The 24,406-nt window shown below is 37.0% G+C and overlaps 1 protein-coding gene and 3 long non-coding RNA genes across 5 annotated transcripts in view; 1 reads left to right on the forward strand and 3 right to left on the reverse strand.

The window, feature by feature from the left end:
- LOC126631833 (uncharacterized) overlaps window positions 1–9,570 on the forward strand; it is a 28,545-nt gene extending 18,975 nt beyond the window's left edge. The window contains exon 5 of the long non-coding RNA XR_007626474.1: window positions 9,561–9,570. This is a non-coding gene — a long non-coding RNA (uncharacterized LOC126631833). The remainder of the gene's footprint in view (window positions 1–9,560) is intronic.
- On the reverse strand, window positions 1,182–3,900 carry LOC126631831 (uncharacterized). Its single transcript, XR_007626470.1, has 3 exons — window positions 3,623–3,900; window positions 1,784–1,827; window positions 1,182–1,495 (listed from the first exon to the last, which is right to left on the reverse strand). It is a non-coding gene; the product is annotated as an uncharacterized LOC126631831 (long non-coding RNA).
- Window positions 9,571–12,385: 2,815 nt separating the features above from the next.
- On the reverse strand, window positions 12,386–13,897 carry LOC126633258 (uncharacterized). 2 transcript variants are annotated; one of them, XM_050303828.1, is made up of 4 exons: window positions 13,358–13,897; window positions 13,138–13,231; window positions 12,966–13,043; window positions 12,386–12,876 (listed from the first exon to the last, which is right to left on the reverse strand). In XM_050303828.1, exons 3-4 carry the CDS (start codon window positions 13,017–13,019, stop codon window positions 12,475–12,477), a joined length of 456 nt encoding a protein of 151 aa, XP_050159785.1. In that variant the 5' UTR covers window positions 13,020–13,043; window positions 13,138–13,231; window positions 13,358–13,897; the 3' UTR covers window positions 12,386–12,474. The 2 variants fall into 2 exon arrangements, with proteins under 2 accessions (XP_050159785.1, XP_050159784.1); XM_050303827.1 differs by having other exon boundaries at window positions 13,133–13,231.
- A 724-nt stretch (window positions 13,898–14,621) lies between these two features.
- LOC126631062 (uncharacterized) lies at window positions 14,622–17,367 on the reverse strand. The gene is made up of 2 exons (XR_007626225.1): window positions 17,220–17,367; window positions 14,622–14,893 (listed from the first exon to the last, which is right to left on the reverse strand). It is a non-coding gene; the product is annotated as an uncharacterized LOC126631062 (long non-coding RNA).
- Between the last annotated feature and the right edge of the window lie 7,039 nt (window positions 17,368–24,406).

The raw sequence follows: 24,406 nt of genomic DNA on the forward strand, positions 1-24,406 counted from the left end.
TTTGGATTCATATTTTATTTGTCAACACTGAACTGATGAGTATAATGTGAATCATAAACAAGGATTTCAACATCTAATCTGCTAAAAAGTGTTTGGATTGTTGTTTTTGGCTTGACATCCAAGAAATTGGACTCGTGATTTGTTTGTAATAAGTGAATAATAATCTGCTCAAAAGTGTTTATTTATTCAAGTCAAACAAATGAATCAATGTATAGTGAAGCATTCGATTGACGAGATTACATTCTTCATCTGCTTAAAAATGTTGGAGTTACGTAAATTGCCCTTGTGTTTGATGCTTTGGCTATGCAACCCTAATATAAACAGTCTCTGTCATGATACTGTGGTTATATGATTATGTTCTGGGAACAATATTGAGATGATAATGGCTGACTGTTATAAATCTTTATGTTTTGTTTTTTCAGCACCTCACATGATCTCTCTGAATTTTACAAACATTGAGACCTTGACTGGTTCTAACTTCAAGAAATGGAAGGAAGACGTTGACATTGTACTTGGCCTTATGGATCTTGACTTTGGCATTGAGGGAAGAAAAACCTGCAGCTAAAGGGGGCATTCCAAAACAAGACAATGCAAAATAATTCTTGGCTGCAGTTGGGGAGAAGTTTACACAGTCAGAAAAAGTAGAAACTGGGACTTTTCTCACACAAATCACTACAATGAAGTATGATGGTGTGGGAAGTGTTAGGGAGCATATCTTGAAGATGGTTGATCTTGCCCAGAAACTGCAGGATCTTAAGGTACCTATGACTGACCAATTTAGTTCATTTGGCTTTGAACTCTTTACCTACAAAATATGGGCAGCTCGAGGTCTCGTATAATACTCAAAATGAGAAATGGGGCAAAAAAAAAAATCGTTGCCTAAGGGTTTGCACCACGCAACCTTCGTCGCGCGCTAACCTACATGCCAAGGCAGTGACGGTAGGATTAGCGTGACGAACAAGTAACGGGCGTCGCGCAAAAAAGGGATTAGCTCAACGCACGTCCTCCGTTGCGCAAAGGGGCTTTGTGCGATGTAGGATGTGCGTCATGCAAAGCTGCTTTGCACGACACAAGACGTGCGTTACGCAAAGTGGCTTTGCACGACATAGGCATGTGTCGTGCAAATCCTTTTTATTTTTTATTTTTATAAAAATTGTAATTAAATTCTAAAGAATAATTAATTAACCAAGCAAAAGTATTTAATTATAAAATATATGAAAATGTACATACAAGATGTCCAAACAAAAAAGAAAAACTACAAGTGAACTAGGTTTAATACATCAGGCTACTGGGTATCGGCAGGGCAAGGTGGCTCTGAGGTCGAAGGTGGAGCAAGATGAGGTGGTGGTAACGAGATTTGGAGGCTGGACATCTGTATGGCTTGTACAAGGTCTCTCACCGTCCCGGCATAGTTCCTCATCTCCTCGCCCTGGGCCCTCAGCTGCACCCTCATCTGCTCGCTCTGGGCCATCCTCTGCGCCCTCATCTGCTTGCCCTGGGACGTTTAAAAACGTAAAAGAACTTCCATTCAGAGGTCAACCAGATAACAAGCACACACAACTCAAAATTATTCATCCTTGTAACTATGATAACAGATCCATACAAACATTTGGAAACATAAAAGCACTTCCTGCCCCATCAACAACTATTATGAATTGCTCACCTGAACATAGCAAGCCAATGTAACAAACAAATCAGAAAACCTATGTCCGAAAATAAACATCTCACGGTGAAAATGAACTTTTGCGAAATCAAAGTGCATTTTTTTCTGTCATAGTATTACCTGCCTTACCTCTGGATGGGCTTCTTCAACTTTAAATTGCTCACCTGACAATTCAATGAAAAAAGTTAAGTAATTATGAATTAAGTGCATAAACTCAGAACAACTAAAGACGGAGAACATGATCAGACGGGGAAGTATTTCTTGATGCAAACAACGAAAAAGAACATAAAAGCAAACATTTTCACTAAGCAAAAGATAACTAACCACTACGCTATTGAAAGAATGAGAAAGAATAATGAATTTATAAAGATCTTGCCCTATAACCCAATGACTCCAATTAAGAGGGATTATCAGGACTTGCAACTTGTCATAGCCAGCAAGCACATTGGCACTTGCAACAGCACGCAATATGTTTGCTCTAGCACCCTTAAACAATGACTTAGCACCCTCGTTTTTTATATTTTTCTTAAATGCATCCAAAGAGCTACTATATTTAACTGCTGCTCCTTAGGTCATCATCATTCGTGGCGCACTGTGTAAATGGGGCTAAGAAGCTAATCTAGAACCAATCGTAATTCCCCATCCCAACAAGAAAACAAGAAGATAGCAAAGAAGCTACCATGCAGGCCACCGGTTAAAACCACACGTTTTAGAGAATCGTACATTCCAAAGTAAAGTCCATGATGCACGATAATTCCAACACAACTAAACCATTAAACTGCCTTTCAACCACCCTTCTTGGCAGCCTTGGCATCACTTGCCAAGCACTGTCCTTGTATTCAACGGAGCAAGTACAAAAAATACACAATTATTTTTTCATAGACCTCACATACTCGAGAAAAGTTGATGTAATCTTATTCAAGAACTGTGCCCAACTCACTCAATTAGTTTAAACTCTCACTCACTTCCCATTTTGTTTCTCCATCATTTGCTCTAGGATTGTGACTAGACAACAACATAAGTAGTTATCTACTACTTATCAACTTGACAAACACCAATAATCTTAACAAACTTAAGTCTAATTAAGAAATTATTAGGTTTTAACTAAAACAAATCTGTAAATTATCAAGAAGATGCCAATGGCAGATCTATAGGGAGAGTTTCTTTCTTTGTAATTTGTCGAGGGTCCAAGCTAGAAACCCCCACCTTCAATACATACTATCATCCCAACCATCCCATCACTATAATTTTACGTGTTGAGTATCTTTTTCTATACAAGCGACAATGGAAAGACATAATCAGACCTAAAGTCTCAAATGCAGAAATAATTGTTCTTAATCACTTGAGTTTAAGTTCGCTGCGAACCTACAAAAACAGTGAAGAAAAAACGGGTATCATACTAGCTAAGTCCTAGAGTGAAAATAATCGAACAGGACATTAAAATCGAGAATAAATACTCTTAACTACTTCAGTTACTGAATTCAACAACAAAATTATGTTACTCAATATTCTCATCGTAATCAAATCACAATCGTTAATCATAAATTCTACAAGTCCCCACCCTGCATGCACATTCAAAATGTAGTTCATATGCCAATCTTGCAAGTTTTGCTTGTACCTGGAAACAAATTGATACCAGTCCAAGGAGCTCAACTCATGCAACTACAAAACATTGAGGGTGGATGGATAGGGGCATTAATGTCATGGTCCTAAACGAACAAAAGGGATGATGCTATTGCAGATGGATGCCCAGAAATAATTGAACAGTGCCCAGAAATTGTTAGCATTTTCCTCCATGTTCATACACAAAACACACATAACGAAAAAAGCAATTTGACCCTAAACCAGAACCAACATCCAATTTTATTTGGAGATTTCGACAAAGTACTCAGAAATCAACATGCAATTTGAGCCTAAACCCTAAATAACAAAAACCCATTGAAAATCAGAAACCCTTACCTTGATTTTGGGACTTGATTCGCGTCGGCTTCGAGAGCGTGGCGGCCCGTCGTTTAGAATGAGGGGGAGAGATTCGCGTGGTGGTCTACGAGAAAGAGAGAGGGAGAGATTCGTGTGGTGGTTCAAGATTTGGGGTTCACGGGAAAGAGAGAGGGAGAGATGAGCGAGAGGGAAGAGAGAAAGAGTTGGAGGTCTTCGGGAAGAAAGCTTTGGGGTTCAACATTTGTTGGAGGTGCACGGCAAAGAATTGGAAAATTGAAATAAACCACCTATTTTTCACTATCACACTGCTAAAATTATCACAACTAGCGCGACGTGGGTATAAAATTTGATGTCGCACAAAGTGGTTTTGCGCGACGATCATATTAAGACGCGCACAAGGTTTTTTTTTCTTTCTAAATTTATTATAAGAATTACAGAAAATGTGACTTTCCTCCTTTCAAATTCAATTTTTTTTTTTACATAAACCCTACAATAAAATATTTTTCTAACAAAAACACACAATAATATATTTTTCTATCGTTTTGATGGGAAACGCATTGTACGAAACTAGTTTGAACGATCCAACCATCAAACTTGTTTGCATATGCTTCGAGATCGCATACGCCAAAAATCGCAAAAAACAAATATTCAGAGATCAAGTAACGGGACAAAACGTTTCGACGATTATAAACGAAAAATCATGATTTAACGGTTATATTAACTCCGATTTTGATGATTTTTTTATAGCTACACTCCTTGACCCTATATGAATACAACAAACTGATTTGATCGTCAATTTAAAATATTTACACAAGTTGATACCACAAAATCTTATGTTATAGTTGATGAAAGTATTAATAAATTCCAAGTGTTAGTGAATTTATCGTTTTGATGGGAAACGCATTGTACGAAACTAGTTTGAATGATCCAACTGTCCGATTTTGATGATTTTTTTATAGCTACACTCCTTGACCCTATATGAATACAACAAACTGATTTGATCGTCAATTTAAAATATTTACACAAGTTGATACCACAAAATCTTATGTTATAGTTGATGAAAGTATTAATAAATTCCAAGTGTTAGTGAATTTATCGTTTTGATGGGAAACGCATTGTACGAAACTAGTTTGAATGATCCAACTGTCAAACTTGTTTGTATATGCTTCGAGATCGCATACGTAAAAAATCACAAAAAAAAACATTTAGAGATCAAGTAACGGAACAAAACTTTTCGATTGTTATAAACGAAAAATTACGATTTAAGGGTTATATTAACTCCGATTTTGATGATTTTCTACAGCTACACTCCTTGACCCTATATAAATACAACGAAATAATTTGATCGTTAATTTAAAATATTTACACAAGTGGATACCACAAAATCTTATGTTATAGTTGATGAAAGTATTAATAAATTCCAAGTGTTAGTGAATCTATTGTTTTGATGGGAAACGCATTGTACAAAACTAGTTTGAATGATCCAACCATCAAACTTGTTTGTATATGCTTCGAGATCGTATACGCCAAAAATCGCAAAAAACAAATATTCAGAGATAAAGTAACGGGACAAAACTTTTCGACGGTTATAAACGAAAAATCACGATTTAACGGTTATATTAACTCTGATTTTGATGATTTTTTATAGCTACACTCCTTGACCCTATATGAATATAATGAACTCATTTGATCGTCAATTTAAAATATTTACACAAGTGGATACCACAAAAGAAAAAGGCAATGCAAGAACCCCCCCCCAAAAAAAAACTTTGCGCGACGTAGGTACCACTGCGTCGCGCAAAGTCTATTTTTTTTTTTTGCCCTTTTGCTTATGAGTACAAAATAAATAAATGAAAATGTACTTAGTAAATACACATAGCATTGATTTTGATGGGAAACGCATTGTACGAAATTAATTTCAACGATTCAACCGTCAAACTTGTTTGTATATACTTCGAGATTGCATATGCTAAAAATCGCAAAAAACAAACATTCAGAGATCAAGTAATGAGACAAAACTTTTTGGCGGTTATAAACGAAAAATTACAATTTAACGGTTATATTAACTCTGATTTTGATGATTTTTTACAGTTACACTCCTTGACCCTATATGAATACAACGAACTGATTCGATCGTCAATTTAAAATATTTACACAAGTGGATACCACAAAATCTTATGTTATAGTTGATGAAAGTATTAATAAATTCCAAGTGTTAGTGAATCTATCATTTTGATGGGAAACACATTGTACGAAACTAGTTTGAACGATCCAACCGTCAAACTTGTTTGTATATGCTTTGAGATCGCATATGCCAAAAATCGCAAAAAACAAACATTTAGATATCAAGTAACGAGACAAAACTTTTCGACGGTTATAAAAGAAAAATCACAATTTAACTGTTATATTAGCTCTGATTTTGATGATTTTTACCATGGTAATCTAACATGGTGTTTGAGGTTCGGTTCCAAGAGGTCTTGCTTTGAAACCTCTAATCCCGCACTCCCCATTTGATGGGGAAAACATATAAGCTCGATTAAATCCTAGAAAATAATAAAAAACATAACAACAAAAGGGTGTAATAAAAACCAGCAAATCCATGCAAATCTGAGTTAAACTCGATCGTAACGAACTTAAAAGGTTGTGGTTTAAAAAGCTCCAGCCTTTGATATGCCCTTACATAGCAAAAGAAATGGAAGCCAATAAAATTTTAATTAACACCATACTCTTCTGCCAAGGCATCAGGCTGTCTTCAAGCAAAAGGTCCAACACCATTTCAATTCCAAAATTTGTTTTTCGTTCTTAGTCAAACACTACATTTAACGACATAGGTAATGAGACTGTGAAGAAAACAACTCCTCTGCTTGATAAGCGATAACCTTTGTTCCATGATCTTAATAAGTTTTGGAAATGAATCGATAAGCAATAAACGCATATTAAAATTATACTACATGAATTTCAAAGAATGGGAAAAGGGGTAGAAGGTGAGTTTCATACGATTACATCACCAATTATTTTTTATGACTTTAATGCACGAATAATAAGGTAAATCCAAAAATCAGAAGCAAACTTAGCAAATGTATTGAATGCCCATAAAAAAATTGATTGCATTTGTGGTTTCACTTTCCACGATGCACATGGGCAGTCGTCGCGCAAAACTGCTTTGCGCGACACATAGGGGTAGGTGTTGCGCAAAACTGTTTTGCACGACGCTAGAATTCATCGTGCAAAGAAGTTTTGCACGACGCCTCGCTCAAAGCAGTTTTGCGCGACGACTGCCCATGTGGGTCGCACAAAGTTGGGAAAAAAACGGTAAATATCCTTCATTTGGCGCCAAAATCTTGCGCGACGCACAAGAGTTTCGCGCAAATGCCTTTTGCGTGACGCCACCTTCGTCGTGCAAAGTTTCGTTGCGCAAAAGACATTTGCGCGACGAAATTTGCTCCGTTGCGTGAATTTCTGTCGCGCAAATAGATTTTTGTACTAGTGTCAAGAAGAGGGTTGGCTCAAGAATGATAAGATTGTGGATGTGAATTTTGTGCAAGCTGAAAAACGCAAAAGGGATCCTGCTTTTGGTTCAACAATGGCTGCTGGTAAGAAGAAGAAGAAAGCAATTTCTTCTTCGTTTAAAAATGCTAACACCTCTAAGTGACCTCACAAAACCAAACTTGTTAATGCTGAGATTGACAAAGAAAAAGAATGTTACTTTTGCAAAGAAATGGGTCACTTGAGAAAGAATTGCATTGGCTTCAAAAATTGGCTTGTTAAGAAAGATAATGAAATAAATATTTTTGTATGTGTTGAGTCAAATTTAGTTTATATTCCTCCTCAAATTTGGTGGTTTGATATTGGCTGTTCTTTTCACATAACCAATTCCTTGCAGGGCTTCTCAAAAAACAAGGGAGATAAATAATGAAGTTTACAATGTTTACATAGGAAATGGAAGCAAGGTTGCCGTTGAATCCATAGGGAGTGTTAAGCTAGTCTTGCCATCTAGTTTTGTTTTAGAATTAAGTCCAGTTCTTTATGTACCTTCCATAAGAAGGAATTTAATTTATGCATCTAAGCTAGTTAAGTCGGGCTTTACATTTGTTAGTGACAATCAAATTGTAAAGGTTTTCCATTAAAATGATATGAATAAATTACTTGGCAATGCCTACCTTAAATTTGATATGTGGCAAATGGATTGTACTTATGAAATTGAAAGTTTTAACGTTCAAAGTGTTGGTTCAAAACGAGTGCTCACTAATGCAAAATCTTCAATGCTTTGGCACAAGAGGTTGGGGCACATCACTAAAGAAATGATCATCATCCTTACAAAACAAAACTTATTGCCACAACTTGATTTTAGTGATTTTAAAGAGTGCATTGATCGTTTTAAAGGAAAGCTCACCAACACTAGGAAGATGATATAGGATCAAACCGTAGCCAATCTCTATTAGAAATTGTTCACACTAACATGTGTGGTCGTTTTCCAAATAAAACTACATGTGGAAAATCATATTTTAGAACAGTTATTGATGATTTCTCACAGTTTACATATTTTTTTTTTCCTGAAAAGTCGGAAGCCTTGGATTGTTTTAAATTATTTCATTTGGAAGTCGAAAAACAACTTGAAATACACATAAAAATTGTGAGATCCGATAGAGGTGGTGAGTATTTTGGCGGGTACACTGAAGTTGGACAACACAAAGTCTAAAGGGAATTAAGTTCGATTGCCATAGCAGCCATTCTCAAATTATGGAAACACATAATGCCAAGTTCCTTGAAGATTTCAAAGAAACTGACTTATGTTCAATTGCAACTGTCTCTCCAGAATTCGAAGAAACACATCTTGATGATGAGTTACTTGGCCATCAAGAAACTCCCATGTTCACACCTGTTGAGATTCTGCCACTATTTCCTCGTGACAATTCACCCATATTGCCAGAAATACAGATCTCAAATGGTGCACATGATCCCCACGACACTGCACAAGAAACTGAAATGGGTGTTCTAGCACAGCCAATTGTGGGAGAATCCTCGAATCCTACAGTTGAAGTGCCAGTTAATATGAATATAAGAAGGGGTGTGCTATCCACACACCCCATTTTACTTCTCACACACCCCTTGATAATTTCTATCCATTGATCTTCTTCAATTCATCCGATCCAATGGCCGAAAATTAAAAAGCTGTGTGAGAAGTAAAATGGGGTGTGTGGATATCACACCCCTATAAGAAAGTCGCAGAGAGTTTGAAAGGTAGCTATATTGCCAGATTTTGTGTACCTTAATGAGGCAGAACAAAGTGTAGGTGATGATGATGACCTCATATCATACAACCAGGCCATTACTAGTGCACGATCAAAGTTGTGGAGCCAAGCTATGCATGAAGAATTGGAGTCTATGGAGAAAAATAAGGTCTAGAACCTAGTTCCAAAACTGACAGGGATCTCTAAAACTATTACTTGTAAATGGGTTTTCAAGACAAAGAGAGATTCACATGGCAACATAGACAAACATAAGGAAAGTTTAGTGGCGAAAGGTTTTACACAAAGGGAAGGAATTGATTACAATGAGGCATTCTCCCTAGTCTCAACTAAAGATTCCATGAGAATAATTCTAGCCCTCATAACTCATTTTGATTTCGAACTACACTAAATGGACATCAAAACATCGTTTCTTAATGGAGAACTTGAGGAAGATATTTATATGCATCAGCCACCAGGATTTGTTGAAAGGGGGAAAGTATCAATGTTTTGTAAATGGTGTAAGTCAATTTATGGCTTGAAAAGGCTTCGAGGCTGTGGAACAATAAATTCGATCAAGCGATGACGGCTTCTGGCTTCCAAGAAAACAAAATGGATGAATGTGTTTATCTCAAGGTTAGTGGCACCAAAATTATATTCTTAATATTGTATGTGGATGGTATTTTATTGGCTAGCTCCGACATGTCTCTACTACAATCAACCAAGAGTATGTTGACTCAAAGCTTTGATATGAAAGATTTGGGGTGGGGCTCAATTTGTTTTGGGGATAGAGATTATCAGAGATCGTGCCAAGAAATCACTTGACCTTTCATAAAGACAATACATCGATAGGGTCACCAAAAGGTTCAATATGGAAAAATGTTCAAGTGGGGAATTGCCCATTGGAAAGGGAGATAAAATGAGCTGCGAGCAATGTCCTAAAAATGAATTAGTGAAAGAAGGCATGAAAGACAAACCCAAGTATGCATGAGATCGGACTTAGCTTTTGCAGTAAGTGTATTGGGAAGATTTCAATCAAATCCTGGAACATCTCACTGGGTTGCGGCTAAAAAGGTGTTGAGGTATCTCAAGAGAACTAGGGATTTCATGTTAACTTATAGTCACGTTGACAAGCTTGAACTAGTGGCATTCTCAGATTCTGATCTGGCAGTGCGTGGATAGCAGGAAATCAACCAATGGGTACATCTTTCTTTTGGCAAACAGTGCAATATCATGAAAAATTCGAAGCAAAAGTGTGTAGCATCCTTGACTATGGAGGCTGAGTTTATAGGGTGCTATGCAGCGACTCAGCAAGCCATTTGGCTTAGAAACGTTGATAATCATTGATGACATTGAAAGGCCTCTTAAGTTGTATTGTGACAACAAAGCTGCAGTCTTCTTTTCGAAGAATAATAAGAGGTCTTATGCAAGTAGATTGATGGACATGAAGTACTTGAAGGTGAGGGATGAAGTGAAGATGGGAACTATTGATATAGAGTACGTAAACACAGGTTTTATGGTTGCTAATCCAATGACAAAGGCCTTAAAAGTGGGAGTTTTCAAGAAGCATGTGTTTAACATTGGTGTAAGAGAAGCTTTTGATTCAGTTAATGAGTGGGAGTAAGCACTCGATTAACTATGTTGAACTCTAAAAAATGGGGGTAAGGCTAGCCGACATTCACCTCTCCCAGACCCTGCGTAAAGCGGGAGCCTTGTGCACTGGGTACGACCTTTTTTTTTTATTGATTACTATCAGTTGCATTACAATTCATTGTTGATTGGTTATGGTAATTTAATCGAATGATTATTTATGTTTCTTTAAACAAATTTTGGTATTGAGAATAATTTCAGTTTGATTTGAGGAACTAACATTACATTTCCTAAGATCGTGACTTTCATAGTAACATAGTATTTTGAGTTAAGTGTATGCAAAATTTGTGTGCCTTGTTTTCTATGGTTCTGCATTTTTTAGAAGGGTAGTTGCAAGCTTTTGTAGACTCAATGATCATCATGAGTTTTGTTTCATTAAGGTATATCATTGACATTCAAGTGGGTTTTTATTATTTCCAACTAACTTATTGAAATCCTTATCAAGTATATACTGAGAGGAAGAGTCATGATGGGACTAATATACTAAAGAGATAGGACTTATCACTCTTACTGATAATAAGCTGGTATAAGTGAAATCCTAGCGTGATATACATATGTGTATATATAGAAGAAGTCCCTGCTTCCACACTAATCTGATTATCGAGAGCTAAAACCCGTTTCATTTGGAAGAGAATCCAGTTGTGTGCTGGTAGTAGAAGACTACTTCAGTGTGCTTCTCAATGGTGACGCCTTCAGGTAAGAGGTTCTTACAACATGTGTGATTTATATATTGGTTGTTACTGATCTGTCTGTTCATGTTGGTAATCCTAGTGCCACGACGGTTTTATCGTTGGCTTAGTTAAAATAATTTTCTGAACGTCTCTGGAACCCTTATATATAAAGCAATAAGACCTCACCCCTTTTCTTAGGGTTTTTTTAGTCAAAATGGTATTTGAGATTGGTATAACTCCTATCTTTGGTTCCTGACAATGAAAATCGATAGAACTGGTCCCTGAGTTTAATCACCGTAAATTATTTTGGTCATTCCATGAAAAATCTTTCAATATCCTCGTTAAATTGTCACGTGAACGACCACGTTACCTCCATGTAAAGGATATTTTTGTCAAACTAACCACTCCACTTTACAAGGATATTAACATATTTTTCACGAAATGACTAAAATGATTAATGGTGGACAAACTTAGAAACCACTTCTATCGATTTTCATTGTCAGGGAGCAAAGTGGGAAGCTATGTCAATTTCATAAACCATTTTGACTAAAAAGCCTTTTATTAATTCTCTGTGTGCCAAACACTTACTCCATTTTGTGGTTCAAAATGGTATCGTGAATTCATATATGTGATCAAGGAATGGTTGTAGCAGTATTCTAAGTGGCAACCAAAATCTACTCTTAAGGTTGTTGGAAATTTTGACGATGTAGATGCTACTTCTCCTACAACAAAACACATAAGATTAATGTTAGTGCATGATAATTTTTATTGCCACAATTAATTTTTTATTTTTTATTTAACAAACGATATTACTTATACTAAAGGGGAGGGGTTGGCTTTAGCCCACAATGGGCTCACTACTAGGAACAACTTCTTGGGTGACGAAGGGGATAGCATCGTGGAAAGGCCACAACCGTCGTCGAAAACATTGGGCGGCAAAGAGAGTGTCGTGCAAAACTCGTGATGTCAGGCATTGCATGACGGAGGGAAACTCTTTGTCTCGCAAATGAAGATTGCGCAACAAAACTGGTGGTTGTTGCGTGTTCCAAGTGACGAAACTGGGGTTCGACCCCTAAACTCTTGCACAACGGATATAGAGGCCGTTGCAGTAAGATTCTAAAATTAGTTTTTTAAATAATTTATTACTTATTTTTAAATTAGTTTTGTAAATAAAAATGTAAAGAAGAATATTGAATTAAACATTTATTGTAAATGTACATACAATGGAAAAAAGTATTTTTAAATTATAAAACAATTTAAAACAAACTAAAAAAAGTAGTCCTTGACGTCACAATCGCTGACTGGTGGTGTTATTACTGTGTCAGGGGGGTTGGGAGGTCGTTTCTGGAGGTGGTTCAACATCGGGGAAGTGAATGCCAGATATTTGAAGTGCACGACGTATTTGGTTCATCAAATTGTTTTGAGCCACAATTTGAGACTGCTGGGCCACAATCTGCTCCTTCAAGCCCGCCACTTCAAATGTTAGCGTTTGGACCTCTTCAGTTCTCTGCTTGGAGGATGAGGCAGACGAGTCCTGAAGGTGGGCTTTCCCAAGCCCCCGGTGAACATTCCCATGCCGACGACCAAGGGTTTGATCAAGTGTATCTGTCATGATCTGAAACCCAGCATCCTCACGAGGAAATACCTCCTCGATCGGGGTCTTTAGGAGAAGCTGGGAAACCACCTCATCCATAACGGTCTGGCCCTTCTTCATCATGGTGGACTAGAAAAATGAAAAAAAACAAATTAATTTGAATATACATGTAATTAATATTAATACTAATTGAATATTAAAAAATTGAAATAACTTACATGAAGCTGCTCCGTCAGCTCATCCCTGGGCAGAACATACACCTCCTTGAACATGTCAATTTCAGGAATTTTTACCCCCTAAAAAAAATTAAAAAGTGTTAACATAGATTACCAAATGTGTAATAAAGAGTAAAAAGATTGAAAACTTAAAATAAATATATGGTTACCTTACTTCACTCCTCCAACCTATATGAGAAGTGTCGTAAGCCTGATCGATGAACAAGTTTCTTCTTCAACCGATTGATCGAGTTTGCCGTCACTTTTTTCTGTTGAATTGAAAAAAAAAACGTATTATTTTAGATATTTATAACAAATGAATGAACAAATGAAAAATTTATTTAAAATTATATAATTTTTTATTAATATATTATTGAAATATATATTATACGTACCAGGTATTTCTCGTCTTGAAAATGGCCACAGAGCCAGTCCTATTTATCCTGACGGTCCACCAACTCTATAGGGCACCCAACTTCTAGAGCGACATTCGGACCATCATATAGCTCATAATGCTTGTGGAGGTCGCTCTTCCATTGAGTGAACCTACCGGAGCAAAGGTTGTTGATGTATTGCAGTTGATTGACATCAAGGTTGGAGAGCTCATAGTGATGCTGCAAAACTCAACAAATAAATAGTAGTTAAAACTTATAATCTTTGTATACTTTAATAAAAATTTAGTATTTGAGGTTAAAAATACTTATCGATAATTCATGAAAAACGACGTCTTTGACTTCTTGTGGGATAGCTCTCCATGACTCCCACATGAGGGGGCAATGGTTCTTGATAACTGACCCAACGTCGGTGCCCAACGCACTGTGATGCTCCTTTGTTGTAGCTGCACAATGTCGAGGATCCCACATAATGGTGATCTTCTCGGTCGTAGTGCGAGTGGTCTGTGACGTCTTAAGGAGTCTGCCAAGGCCCTTAGTTTTTTTTTTTTTTGACCTACCAAATAAACAAAGTAAACATTAGACGAATTCTAGTTTGAACCAAAAATTCGTTAGAACCTCCCTTAAAACTATAACATTTCCTAAAACCTGCAGACAATATAACAACAAAAACAACACATCCACCCAACAATTCAAACAGTTTATACCAATTGGGGATGCTAAAACAAAATTTACATCTTGTTGATATGACTCACAATTTACTCAGTGTTACTTAACAATAATTAATATAGGTCAAAATCACAATTCAAATTAACTAGCTAGCATGCATGTTATTCTCTGCAGAAAAGGGATCATCTCATCGTTTGACAAAGAAAGACGTAAAACCGGTTGATTGCTATTTAGCTTAGCATATTCAGACGAATATATCAATCTTTTATAGCTACAGATTAAAATGTTCAACCCAATAAAATCCACACCAATTTTTCTCTATAAAATTATTTGGAAAAATGGTTATATGTGTGTGTGTGTGTGCATGGGACAAACAGTTCAAACTAATACAAATACTCTAGTTGCAAGATAACTTAAGACTAGAAAACATTTGTATCCATTAATGGAGACTATTCTGAATTATTGTTAATTTGCAGCCAAAACTTGAGAAAATATTAGAAACCACATGTGACACTCGTATATTTGTAAGGAGCATAGCATTATGGCCATGAATAAAGATGAAACCAGAAGCAAGCTTATCAATGGACAAAGCAAGCTTACCTGTCTAAGACCCCTCTCCATGGACAGAGGAAGCCTCACCAGACTGCTGGGCCTCCTCAGAACTCCGGGGCCGTCGATGAGTCTTCCAGGTGCTTAGTACAGGATGCGTCATTGAAGAAGTCAATGACGCAGGAGCCGTAGACACTATTGGCCCCAAATTCTTGACCGAATGGACACCCGTCATGGCCATATCAAGTGTGGAGGTCGCAGCCGCACTACCTCCTGGAGAAGGTGTCAGACTGCTCGTCGGTTTGATATTAAGTTCAACATCTACAAAAACAATTAATTAAAAAGTTACATTCCACTACTTTAATCTGGTTTGGATATACTAAAACATATCCTCACCTTGACAATTAGAAATAAATAAATGAAATTGTAAACAAAGTTCCACATACATTCCTAAGTTACAAAACTTGTACAAATTATGAATGGAAAGCAGTTACAAAAATCGAAAAAACTGACAACAACTGGTACCATGACAGTTACAAAACTTCTCGCAACCATGTCCATGTGTAATGCAAATGTGAATGAGGGTAGAATGTGTGATATAGTAGCTCAATGTCTTAGCGAATGGGATGACATGACAAAGTTAAACACAGTGCTCAATTCCCACCAACCAAATAAAATGAGAACTTAGAGTAAGGTTTTACATTCTTAAAATGAGATGATGAAATTAATTCCAACTAATTATCAAATGCATGGCATTATAAAGTCAAAACCAACATATTATCAAATCAATAATAAGCAGCAGTTAGATTCTACATGGTGAAAATTAGTGAGGTTTTACCAATTAGAATTTGCAGTTAATTGATGATATTGTACATATGGAAGAAGAAACTCAGAAATGAAGGTAAAAATCTCAGACAAGGACTCCAACTTTTATTTCATTTCTTTGTATATGATTATAAGATTGAGGAACAAAAATATAATCCAAAGTATCATGACATTGACAATGAAAAATGCAATAGATAAGGTGTTAGTATTTTATTTCAAAAGTGTAACTAACTGCTCACATCATTTTTAGCAGTAAGGACTAAGAACTTATTTCCTCAATGAAGAACACATGAGCATAGCTCACATAGGGGTGGCAAATTTAGCGTTGTATCGCAGGTATAGTCATAGGCATTTTTTCTTTTCTTATACCTTTAAAAATAAAAGAGAAAATTAGGTCAAAATAGTATTTGGTAAGTGCTTGAAGGCATCATCAGGCTTTTATGGATAAAACCGACTTCTTTCCAAATCTGATATGCAACTGTTACTAATGTAGTAAATGAAAACTTCAAACTAATAAAGCAAATTAAGAAATTATGTAGCCTATTTAGTATGTTATAGTTATATCACTTTCATTCCGATACCACCGATAAAGTTAGAGCACCCAACCAAGGACCAATTGATATGAGTGGAGATGCACATGATGGTAAATATATTCATATGTGAGACTTCACATTCCAATTGTGTAAACACACTCAATGGTACCCTCATGTGTAGTGTAGAGTAACTTGAGCTAAACACATGGAGCTAAGAACGCGGACAACACATACATAGGATGACATGAGAGCACGTGTAACCGTTGAGGCTTGACACGTAGATTGTGTGCTTGGATACGTGATGTAAAATTATGTGCATGGCTTTGCAGTCCCGACGTAAAGATTTATACTCTAAATAATGACTACACCATTCTAAACCTAGACACACAAAACATATTGCAGCTACACACCTTCTCCATAACCAATAATTGAAAAGGTTCAAAACTCCATCTAAAACAAAAATTGATTACACATAATTGATACTGACATATCGGAAACATAAACAAATGCATCAAGATCCAATTTTGACGCTACACTAGGAACAACTATAGTAAGGTGGGTACCACATGCATGTTGTGACTACAAAGATGCTAATTTGAAGTCTCAACTCTGATAAGAAAAAAAGAACAAGCAACCCCTCTTCTCATGAAACACATATCATGTAAAAATAATCATCTCATTACCCCATTTGCATTGATTTTCTCAGCAAACAAACAGAATCACAGAACAACAAAATGATGCTAAAACAAAACAAAACTCAATAGAATCCAAATCACAAACCCTAAACCCAAACTTTAAACTTTATCATCAAATCTTCAACCCCATAAACCCTAAAACAAAAATTAAAACAAAAACCCAACATGCTAAAAGTGATTAATCAAACACAGAGGAACTGAATTATTCAGAAACAATGGGAGAAAAAAGTTTAGACCTTGGAGAGTTCAAGGAGCATGTTTTCACGAAGTTTCGCGTTTTCATCCTTTCAAATTTCTAACTATCATAATAAAAAAAATTGTCCTAGTAAAACACATTTTTCATTATCTAGAAACAAAATACGAATACATAATTATAATAAAAAATAATTAATAAATTAATCAATAACCCAAGATCCCCAATTCGAACCCTAAATTCATAACCTAGGATTCCTAAATCCCTTACCCAGGATTCCCAATTTCAACCCTAAATCCCTAAATGTTGTAATTAGAACAATTCAATAGAAAAATCAATGAAAATTGCACTTATAAATAATCGAATTAAGGGAGATGAATTAAGGAAGACTAGGTGCTTACCTAGTAATGTTGTGGCGTCGGGGAGAGGGCGTGGCGTCAAAGTGGGCAGATGTGATAGGGAGAGTGACAGAGAGACACACAAACAAATAGAGTGCGAGAAAGGGAGAGAGGATCTTGAGTTCGAACAAAATTGAGAGAGAGATTAAGTGCGTTTGAGATAGAAAGCGAGAGAGAGAGAGAGCTAAAGTGCCGAAATAAAAACGCGCCCAATTTTGGCAAAAAAATCAAAATTTTTCATGTTTGCGTGATGAGGGTGTTTAAACTTACGTCGCGCCACAGTTAAAAAAAATGAATTTTTCAATATTTTCGCGACAAACATTTATAAAACGTTGTTGCGCATATGTGTAAATTTAATTTATTTATTTTGTTTAAATAAATAAATAAATAAATAAATAAATTTATTTTGTTACAAAATTTAAAGGAAACTTTTGCTTGTATACAAAATAAATACCATTCAATACATATCATTACATTTACATCACAAATTTTCATTAATCCTTTGAACTAGAATAAATATAATCACTATCGTCAGATTCAGACTCCCATTCCTCCTCATTTGTAGGCTTGTCAACATCGTCGTTCGTGCGCTTGGGGGCATTGTATCGCAGTAGATCCCCGAGGGCAATCATAATGGAGTCGATCGGTATTTCGATTTCAAGACGTCCGACTACTTGATACGGTTCTTGTACAATAGTCATATCCCGTAGTGTATCTACACCAAGTACCATTGAAGTTTCCAATCGTTGGTTAGCAACGTCACCATAATCGTCATCGGCAGCAGGATCTCGGTTCGGAATATCATACAGCCCTCTGTGGTCAATCTTCTATGTAGAAAATTTGTTTGGCCATCGTTGCCAAAATGTAGGAGTAATCGTTATACCAACATCTGTGTGTTGACTGATAGTAAACCATCGTCTCGCTTAATACCTCTAACCCTACGTGGGTTTGTATCAAACCAACGACACTTAAACAGGATAACTTCACATTGGTCTTTGTAAAGCAATTGCACAACACTTGTCAGTTTTCCATAGAAATCAATGTCTGCAATGTCGCCTGCACCTGGGACTTGTACCCCATTATTTTTCTTACAAAGCTTGTCATTGCGATCAGCTGCCAAAAACTTGATGCCATTTACATGACGACTGGTGTAAAATTCTGCGTTTAGGGGCCTAACAACCATGTTGTACAATTTTTCAATGTAAGCGGGAAAATTCATTTCGTTCAATTTCTTCACCTAAATAAATGAGAAAAAGTTGCCGTGTTAGTTTAGCATTTACAATTACTCAAATAACCCAAAACACAAACAACTTACATTTTCACGAAACCATTGAGGAAACAATTCACGATGCTTTTTGACATATAAATGTGAAGGAAGTTCCCGCTTCATCAACCTTTCATGCTCATCTAGGTAGGTAATTGCCTCATCACAATTATTAAGTACAAACGAATGTGTTACCTCCATGTCCATTTTGTCAAACGACTCCCCTTTGATTGGTTCGCCAAATGGTCGTGTAATTTGGACACAAGCAAAAAGTTTTGCACTTCTCACACACCGTCATTATTGCGTTAATGTTAGTTGAACGTAGTCTCAACATCTTGTAGGTACATTGCACAAAATATAAGTGACTCAAATTCGATTCATGCCTCCACGATTGATCCTTTGGTCTTTGCCCTGTTACGTACACTCTTTTTTAATTCACCCAGTAGTCTGCATAAATAAGCAAATTATCGTATAAAATTAGTCAAATTGTACATACATCACAAATTAAAGTATTTATGGCGATTATATACCTTTCTATCGGATACATCCATCAATAGTTTAATGGTTCGGCTAGAAGTGCCTCATTCGGCAAGTGAATCATCACGTGGATCATGCATGTGAAGAAAGTTGGAGCAAATATTTGTTCAAAATTGCATAGCACTTCAATAATATCGTCGCACAACTGTTTAACATCGAACTTCTGCAAAGATCTTGCAGTTAATTGAGAAAAATATCTCGCCAACAACATAATTGGTTTCACCACATCTTCGGGCAAGAGATGTCGAATTCCCACTAGGACAAGGCATTGAAGTATGACATGACAATCATAACTCTTGAGGCCAGAAAATTTGCCTCCATCCACGTTTGCACAATGGCCGATGTTTGAAGCATACCCATATGGAAACTTTACAGAAGATGCAAACTGCAAAAGCTCTTTCCTCTTTTCCGGTTCCATTGAAAATGATGCGAGCTTCTTTCTAGCTATGTCTTCGTCCCTCGTCACCCACAAACCTGGCCTAATCCCATTTTTTCCAGATCAATTCGAGCTTTTATTGTGCCCTTTGTTTTTCCCTTGATGTCCAGTATAGTTTCGACCAATGTATCAAACACATTTTTGTCAACATGCATTACATCGATGTTGTGTCTCAATTTTAATTTGCACCAGTACAGGAGCTCGAACAACCTCATCTTATGTGTCCAGTTTAGATGTGTGTCTGGTCTTGTCCTATTTACGGATTTGCCTAAAGGAGCAAAATCTAACCGATTCACCTTAGCCAAAATTTCATCGCCGAACCATTCTCTAGGGCTTGGTCGAAGCTCTATGCTATTGAACAAGGTTGTCTCGTTCTGACGCCACTCATGGTCCCATGACAACCACCTACAATGGTCTAGGTAACAAACTTTTCCCGTGTACCGACTAGACGTCGTGTCCTCTTTGCAAACTGGGCATGCGTAATAGCCCTTAATGCTCCACCCAGACATCATAGCTTACGCAGGAAAATCTTCTATAGTCCACATCACGGCTGCTTTCAAAGTGAACATCTTCCCGATAGATTTATCGTATGTGGGAACACCGCTTTCCCATAATTCTTTTAGTACATTGACCAACGGTTGTAAATACACATCAATACACCTGCTCGAATCTCCAGTTATCAACAACGTCATCATCATATATTCTTTTTTCATGCACTTCCAAGGTGGCAAATTATACCGAATTGCGAAGATTGGCCAAGTGTTGTGGTTTTGGTTTAGAACCCCGAATGGATTAAACCCGTTTGTCGCAAGTTCCAATCTAACGTTTCGGGGCTCACGTGCAAATTCAGGGTACAATCGATCAAACTCTTTCCAAGCCTTTCCATCTGCTGGATGTTTCATAACCTCATGTCGCTTGCAACGTAGTGTATGTCGACATATACAATTGCTACAACTTGGGCTTTAATGGGAGATAACGCATAACTTTTTGTAGAATCTTCATTCTTTTATTATGAGATGTCATTTTAAACTACGACTCATTACATACAGGGCATTTATCCAATGCTTGATTCTCTTTGTAGAACAAAATGCAATAATTTTTCACGCATGAATTTTTTCATATCCTAATCCAAGACCACTCAACACTTTCTTTGCACTTTTATGATCTTTGGGAAGGCAATTTTCCTTTGAAAGAATCCTCTTGAAAACCCCCAAAAGGTAATCAAAACACTGGTTTGGCATACAAAACTTTGTTTTTCCATGCATCAACTCAATAATGGCCATGAGCACCGAAAATCCTTCGCAACCGAGGTATAATTTTGCTTGGCACTTTTTAATAGTTTTTCGTATTTTTCGAATGCTTCATTGTCCATGGTAGGAGGGGCGTCATCTTCTACGTCCACATTCGTATTCGGACTAGCGGTTGGAAAAGCATAATTTGGTCATTTGGCTCCACAATAGATTCAATTGTATCCACTACTCGGGTAATGTGGGAGGAAGAAGCATATTGTATTATTCCATGTAGTATAGGTTTACATCATCACTAAATGGTATCGAATAGTTTCAAAATATTCAATCATTAAGTTGTTACACTTTCTACAAGGACACCCAATTTGATTTGAACCGCGGTTGTTTGCAATTGCAAAATCGATTAACTGATTTATTCCATCCAAATAATCATCAACACATTTGTTAGAATTAAGTATCCATTGTTTGTCCATTTCACCTACAAACAAAAAAAATATTACAAGGGTTACAACAACCTCAATTATGATATGGCACCTTATGCCTCCGGTATAGGTCCTATCTCATTCGAGAATGCACAGTTACGTGTTGTAATTTATGATTCCAACACATTAGAGATCGTGCGTGGGAAAATTTTGGCAACATCTCCCTGCAGCTCTTCAAGTGCATGATGTAGATGCAAAAACCCACGATGCACCCGAAGAACACAAAGAGATGCTACCACATTTCCAACGTTCAAACTCTAATTCGGGAACTGCAAAATACAATATGTAAATGTGCAATCTCAAATTGTTCAAAATTTTGGGACAATTCAAGAATTAATTGGACTGCAGTCATGGTTTCGCATCCATTCACAAAATCCAACAAATTCTCAAACAAGAAACTAAGCTCATATAAACATTGCAAAACATTTTTTGTACATCTATACAAAAATGATTGCATACAAATACACAAACTCACAACACCTAAAAACTACATACACCACAATTTAAATGAATGGAAATTAAATAAGTTAGTTCATAAAATTTATACCTCAAACTATTGGAAATTCCATCAGGGAAGGCAGTTGCTGCAATTACCAAAATTTTGGACAATTTGAGATTGCACATTTACATGTATTTTGCGGTTCACGAATTAGAGTTTGAACGTTGGAAATGTGGTAGTATCTCTTTGCGTTCTTTGGGTGCATCGTAGTTTTTTGTATCTACGTTGTGCACTTGAAGAGTTGCAGTGAGATGCTGCCAAAATGTTCCCACACACGATCTCTAATGTGTTGGAATCGTAAATTACAACATGTAACTGTGCATTCTCGAATGAGATAGGACCTATACCGGAGGCATAAGGTGCCATATTATAATTGAGGTTGTTGTAACCCTTGTAATTTTTTTTTGTTTGTAGGTGAAATGGACAAACAGTGGATACATAATCACATACTTTTTTTAGGTGCCACTCAATTTTTTGGGCGCCATTCATGTTTTTTTCCATTCACTCTTCAATTTTTTTCAAACCATATACATATTTAATAAATAAGAACTTATTTCATTATACCATTTGTGCATATTTAATTAATATACATATTTATTAAAATGCATTAATTTTATTTATAATAAACTTTAAGTACATATTTAATAAAAAAAATTCATACTAAAAAAACTTAAAATTCATATGTAATTATTAAATAAGCAATAAAATTAAAATAAGAAACCCTATTCTACTCATCCACCTGTTGTTCTGGTTCTTATTGTAGTGCTGCAGCGCGCTCATTATCAAACTTCCACTTCTGGAATCTCAACTTGAACACGTTATCGATAGCCTTCATCAGATTTGGGTCACTTTTGTCAATGTCCCAATGTATGCAACAACAACAACAACAACAAAGCCTTTTCCCACTAAGTGGGGTCGGCTATATGAATCCTAGAACGCCATTGCGCTCGGTTTTGTGTCATGTCCTCCGTTAGATTTTCAAGTACTCTAAGTCTTTTCTTAGAGTCTCTTCCAAAGTTGTCCTAGGTCTTCCTCTACCCCTTCGGCCCTGAACCTCTGTCCCGTAGTCACATCTTCGAACCGGAGCGTCAGTCGGCCTTCTTTGCACATGTTCAAAATCACCGGAGCCGATTTTCTCTCATATTTCCTACAATTTCGGCTACTCCTACTTTACCTCGGATATCCTCATTCCCAATCTTATCCTTTCTCGTGTGCCCACACATCCCACGAAGCATCCTCATCTCCGCTACACCCATTTTGTGTACGTGTTGATGCTTCACCACCCAACATTCTGTGCCATACAACATCGCTAGCCTTATTGCCGTCCTATAAAATTTTCCCTTGAGCTTCGGTGGCCTACGACGGTCACACAACACGCCGGATGCACTCTTTCCATCCAGCTCGTATTCTATGGTTGAGATCTCCATCTAATTCTCCGTTCTCTTGCAAGATAGATCCTAGGTAGCGAAAACGATTGCTTTTTGTGATCTTCGCTAGATTGCTCCGGTCATTAGTGTGGATAAGTATATAAATGGATAGAGATAGGAAAGCAAACACAAGATGTACGTGGTTCACCCAGATTGGCTACGTCCACGGAATAGAAGAGTTCTCATTAATTGTGAAGGGTTTACACAAGTACATAGGTTCAAGCTCTCATTTAGTGAGTACAAGTGAATGATTTAGTACAAATGACATTAGGAAATATTGTGGGAGAATGATCTCGTAGTCACGAAACTTCTAAGTATCGGAGTGTGGTGTCGTCTTGACTTGCCTTATCTGTCTCATAGGTAGATGTGGCATCTTCTCTGGAAGTACTCTTCCTCCATCCAGGGGTGGTATCTTTAACTGGTGGAGATGCACAAGGTAATGTATCAATTTCACTTGAAGCTTACTTGTAGTTTCAGGCTTGGTCAAGCGCGATACAAACCATGTAGTAGGAGTCCCCCAAGTCGCCGAGCTAGGGGGTCTGCTGAAAGAGGTGACAGACAAGGTAAGCAATCAGAGCTCCGACTGATTGTTCACCTTCTCCCCATCTTGCAGCAGCATGAAGGATAAAGAGAAGAAAAATGAGAAGAGATGATATGAGATACTTTTGCTTTTGAAGAAGTAACTTTCCACAGGCTTATTCTTGAACTGAGCTGGAGGGTTTTCTGGTTTCCTCCAGAGTATAAGGCCGACTGAAGAATTTGAGGGTCAAAACAAGTCCATCAAATCTAGAGTACGTTCCACCCTGCTGATATGGGATACTTTTGCTTTTGACAGAGTAATGAATGTATCGGCACGTGTGCTGTTACGCTTGTCTCCACATGCTTCCTTGTATCCTTCGCACTTGCCCTATCTGTTCCTCAAGCAGATGCGGAATCTTCCCTGGAAACATAAGATGTTGAAGATGAGTACTCGAGAGCAATGCCAGGTAAGTAATCAGGTAAGGGGTTCCAGGCAGTCAGTTCCTGGCTGGAAGCTTGATTCCAAGTGCTGACTGATTGCTCTCTTTCTCCTTGTCTTGCAGGTAAAAATAAGGCCAAAAGAAAAGACAGGGAAAAAGCATGATATGGGATACTCTTGCTTTTAACCCTGATGATATGAGATATTCTTGCTCTAGTATAGCTTGTTTGCAGAGGTATTATCGGGGGGAAAGAAAGCTGAATATTTCGAAAGGCTTCGTTGGGAGTGCCCTCTCAGATATGATGAAGGGTTGAGCATTTTTGCAGGTCTGCCTGTCCGT

This window comes from Malus sylvestris, chromosome 8 (genome assembly GCF_916048215.2).
Source record: "Malus sylvestris chromosome 8, drMalSylv7.2, whole genome shotgun sequence".
NCBI classification, from domain to species: domain Eukaryota; kingdom Viridiplantae; phylum Streptophyta; class Magnoliopsida; order Rosales; family Rosaceae; genus Malus; species Malus sylvestris.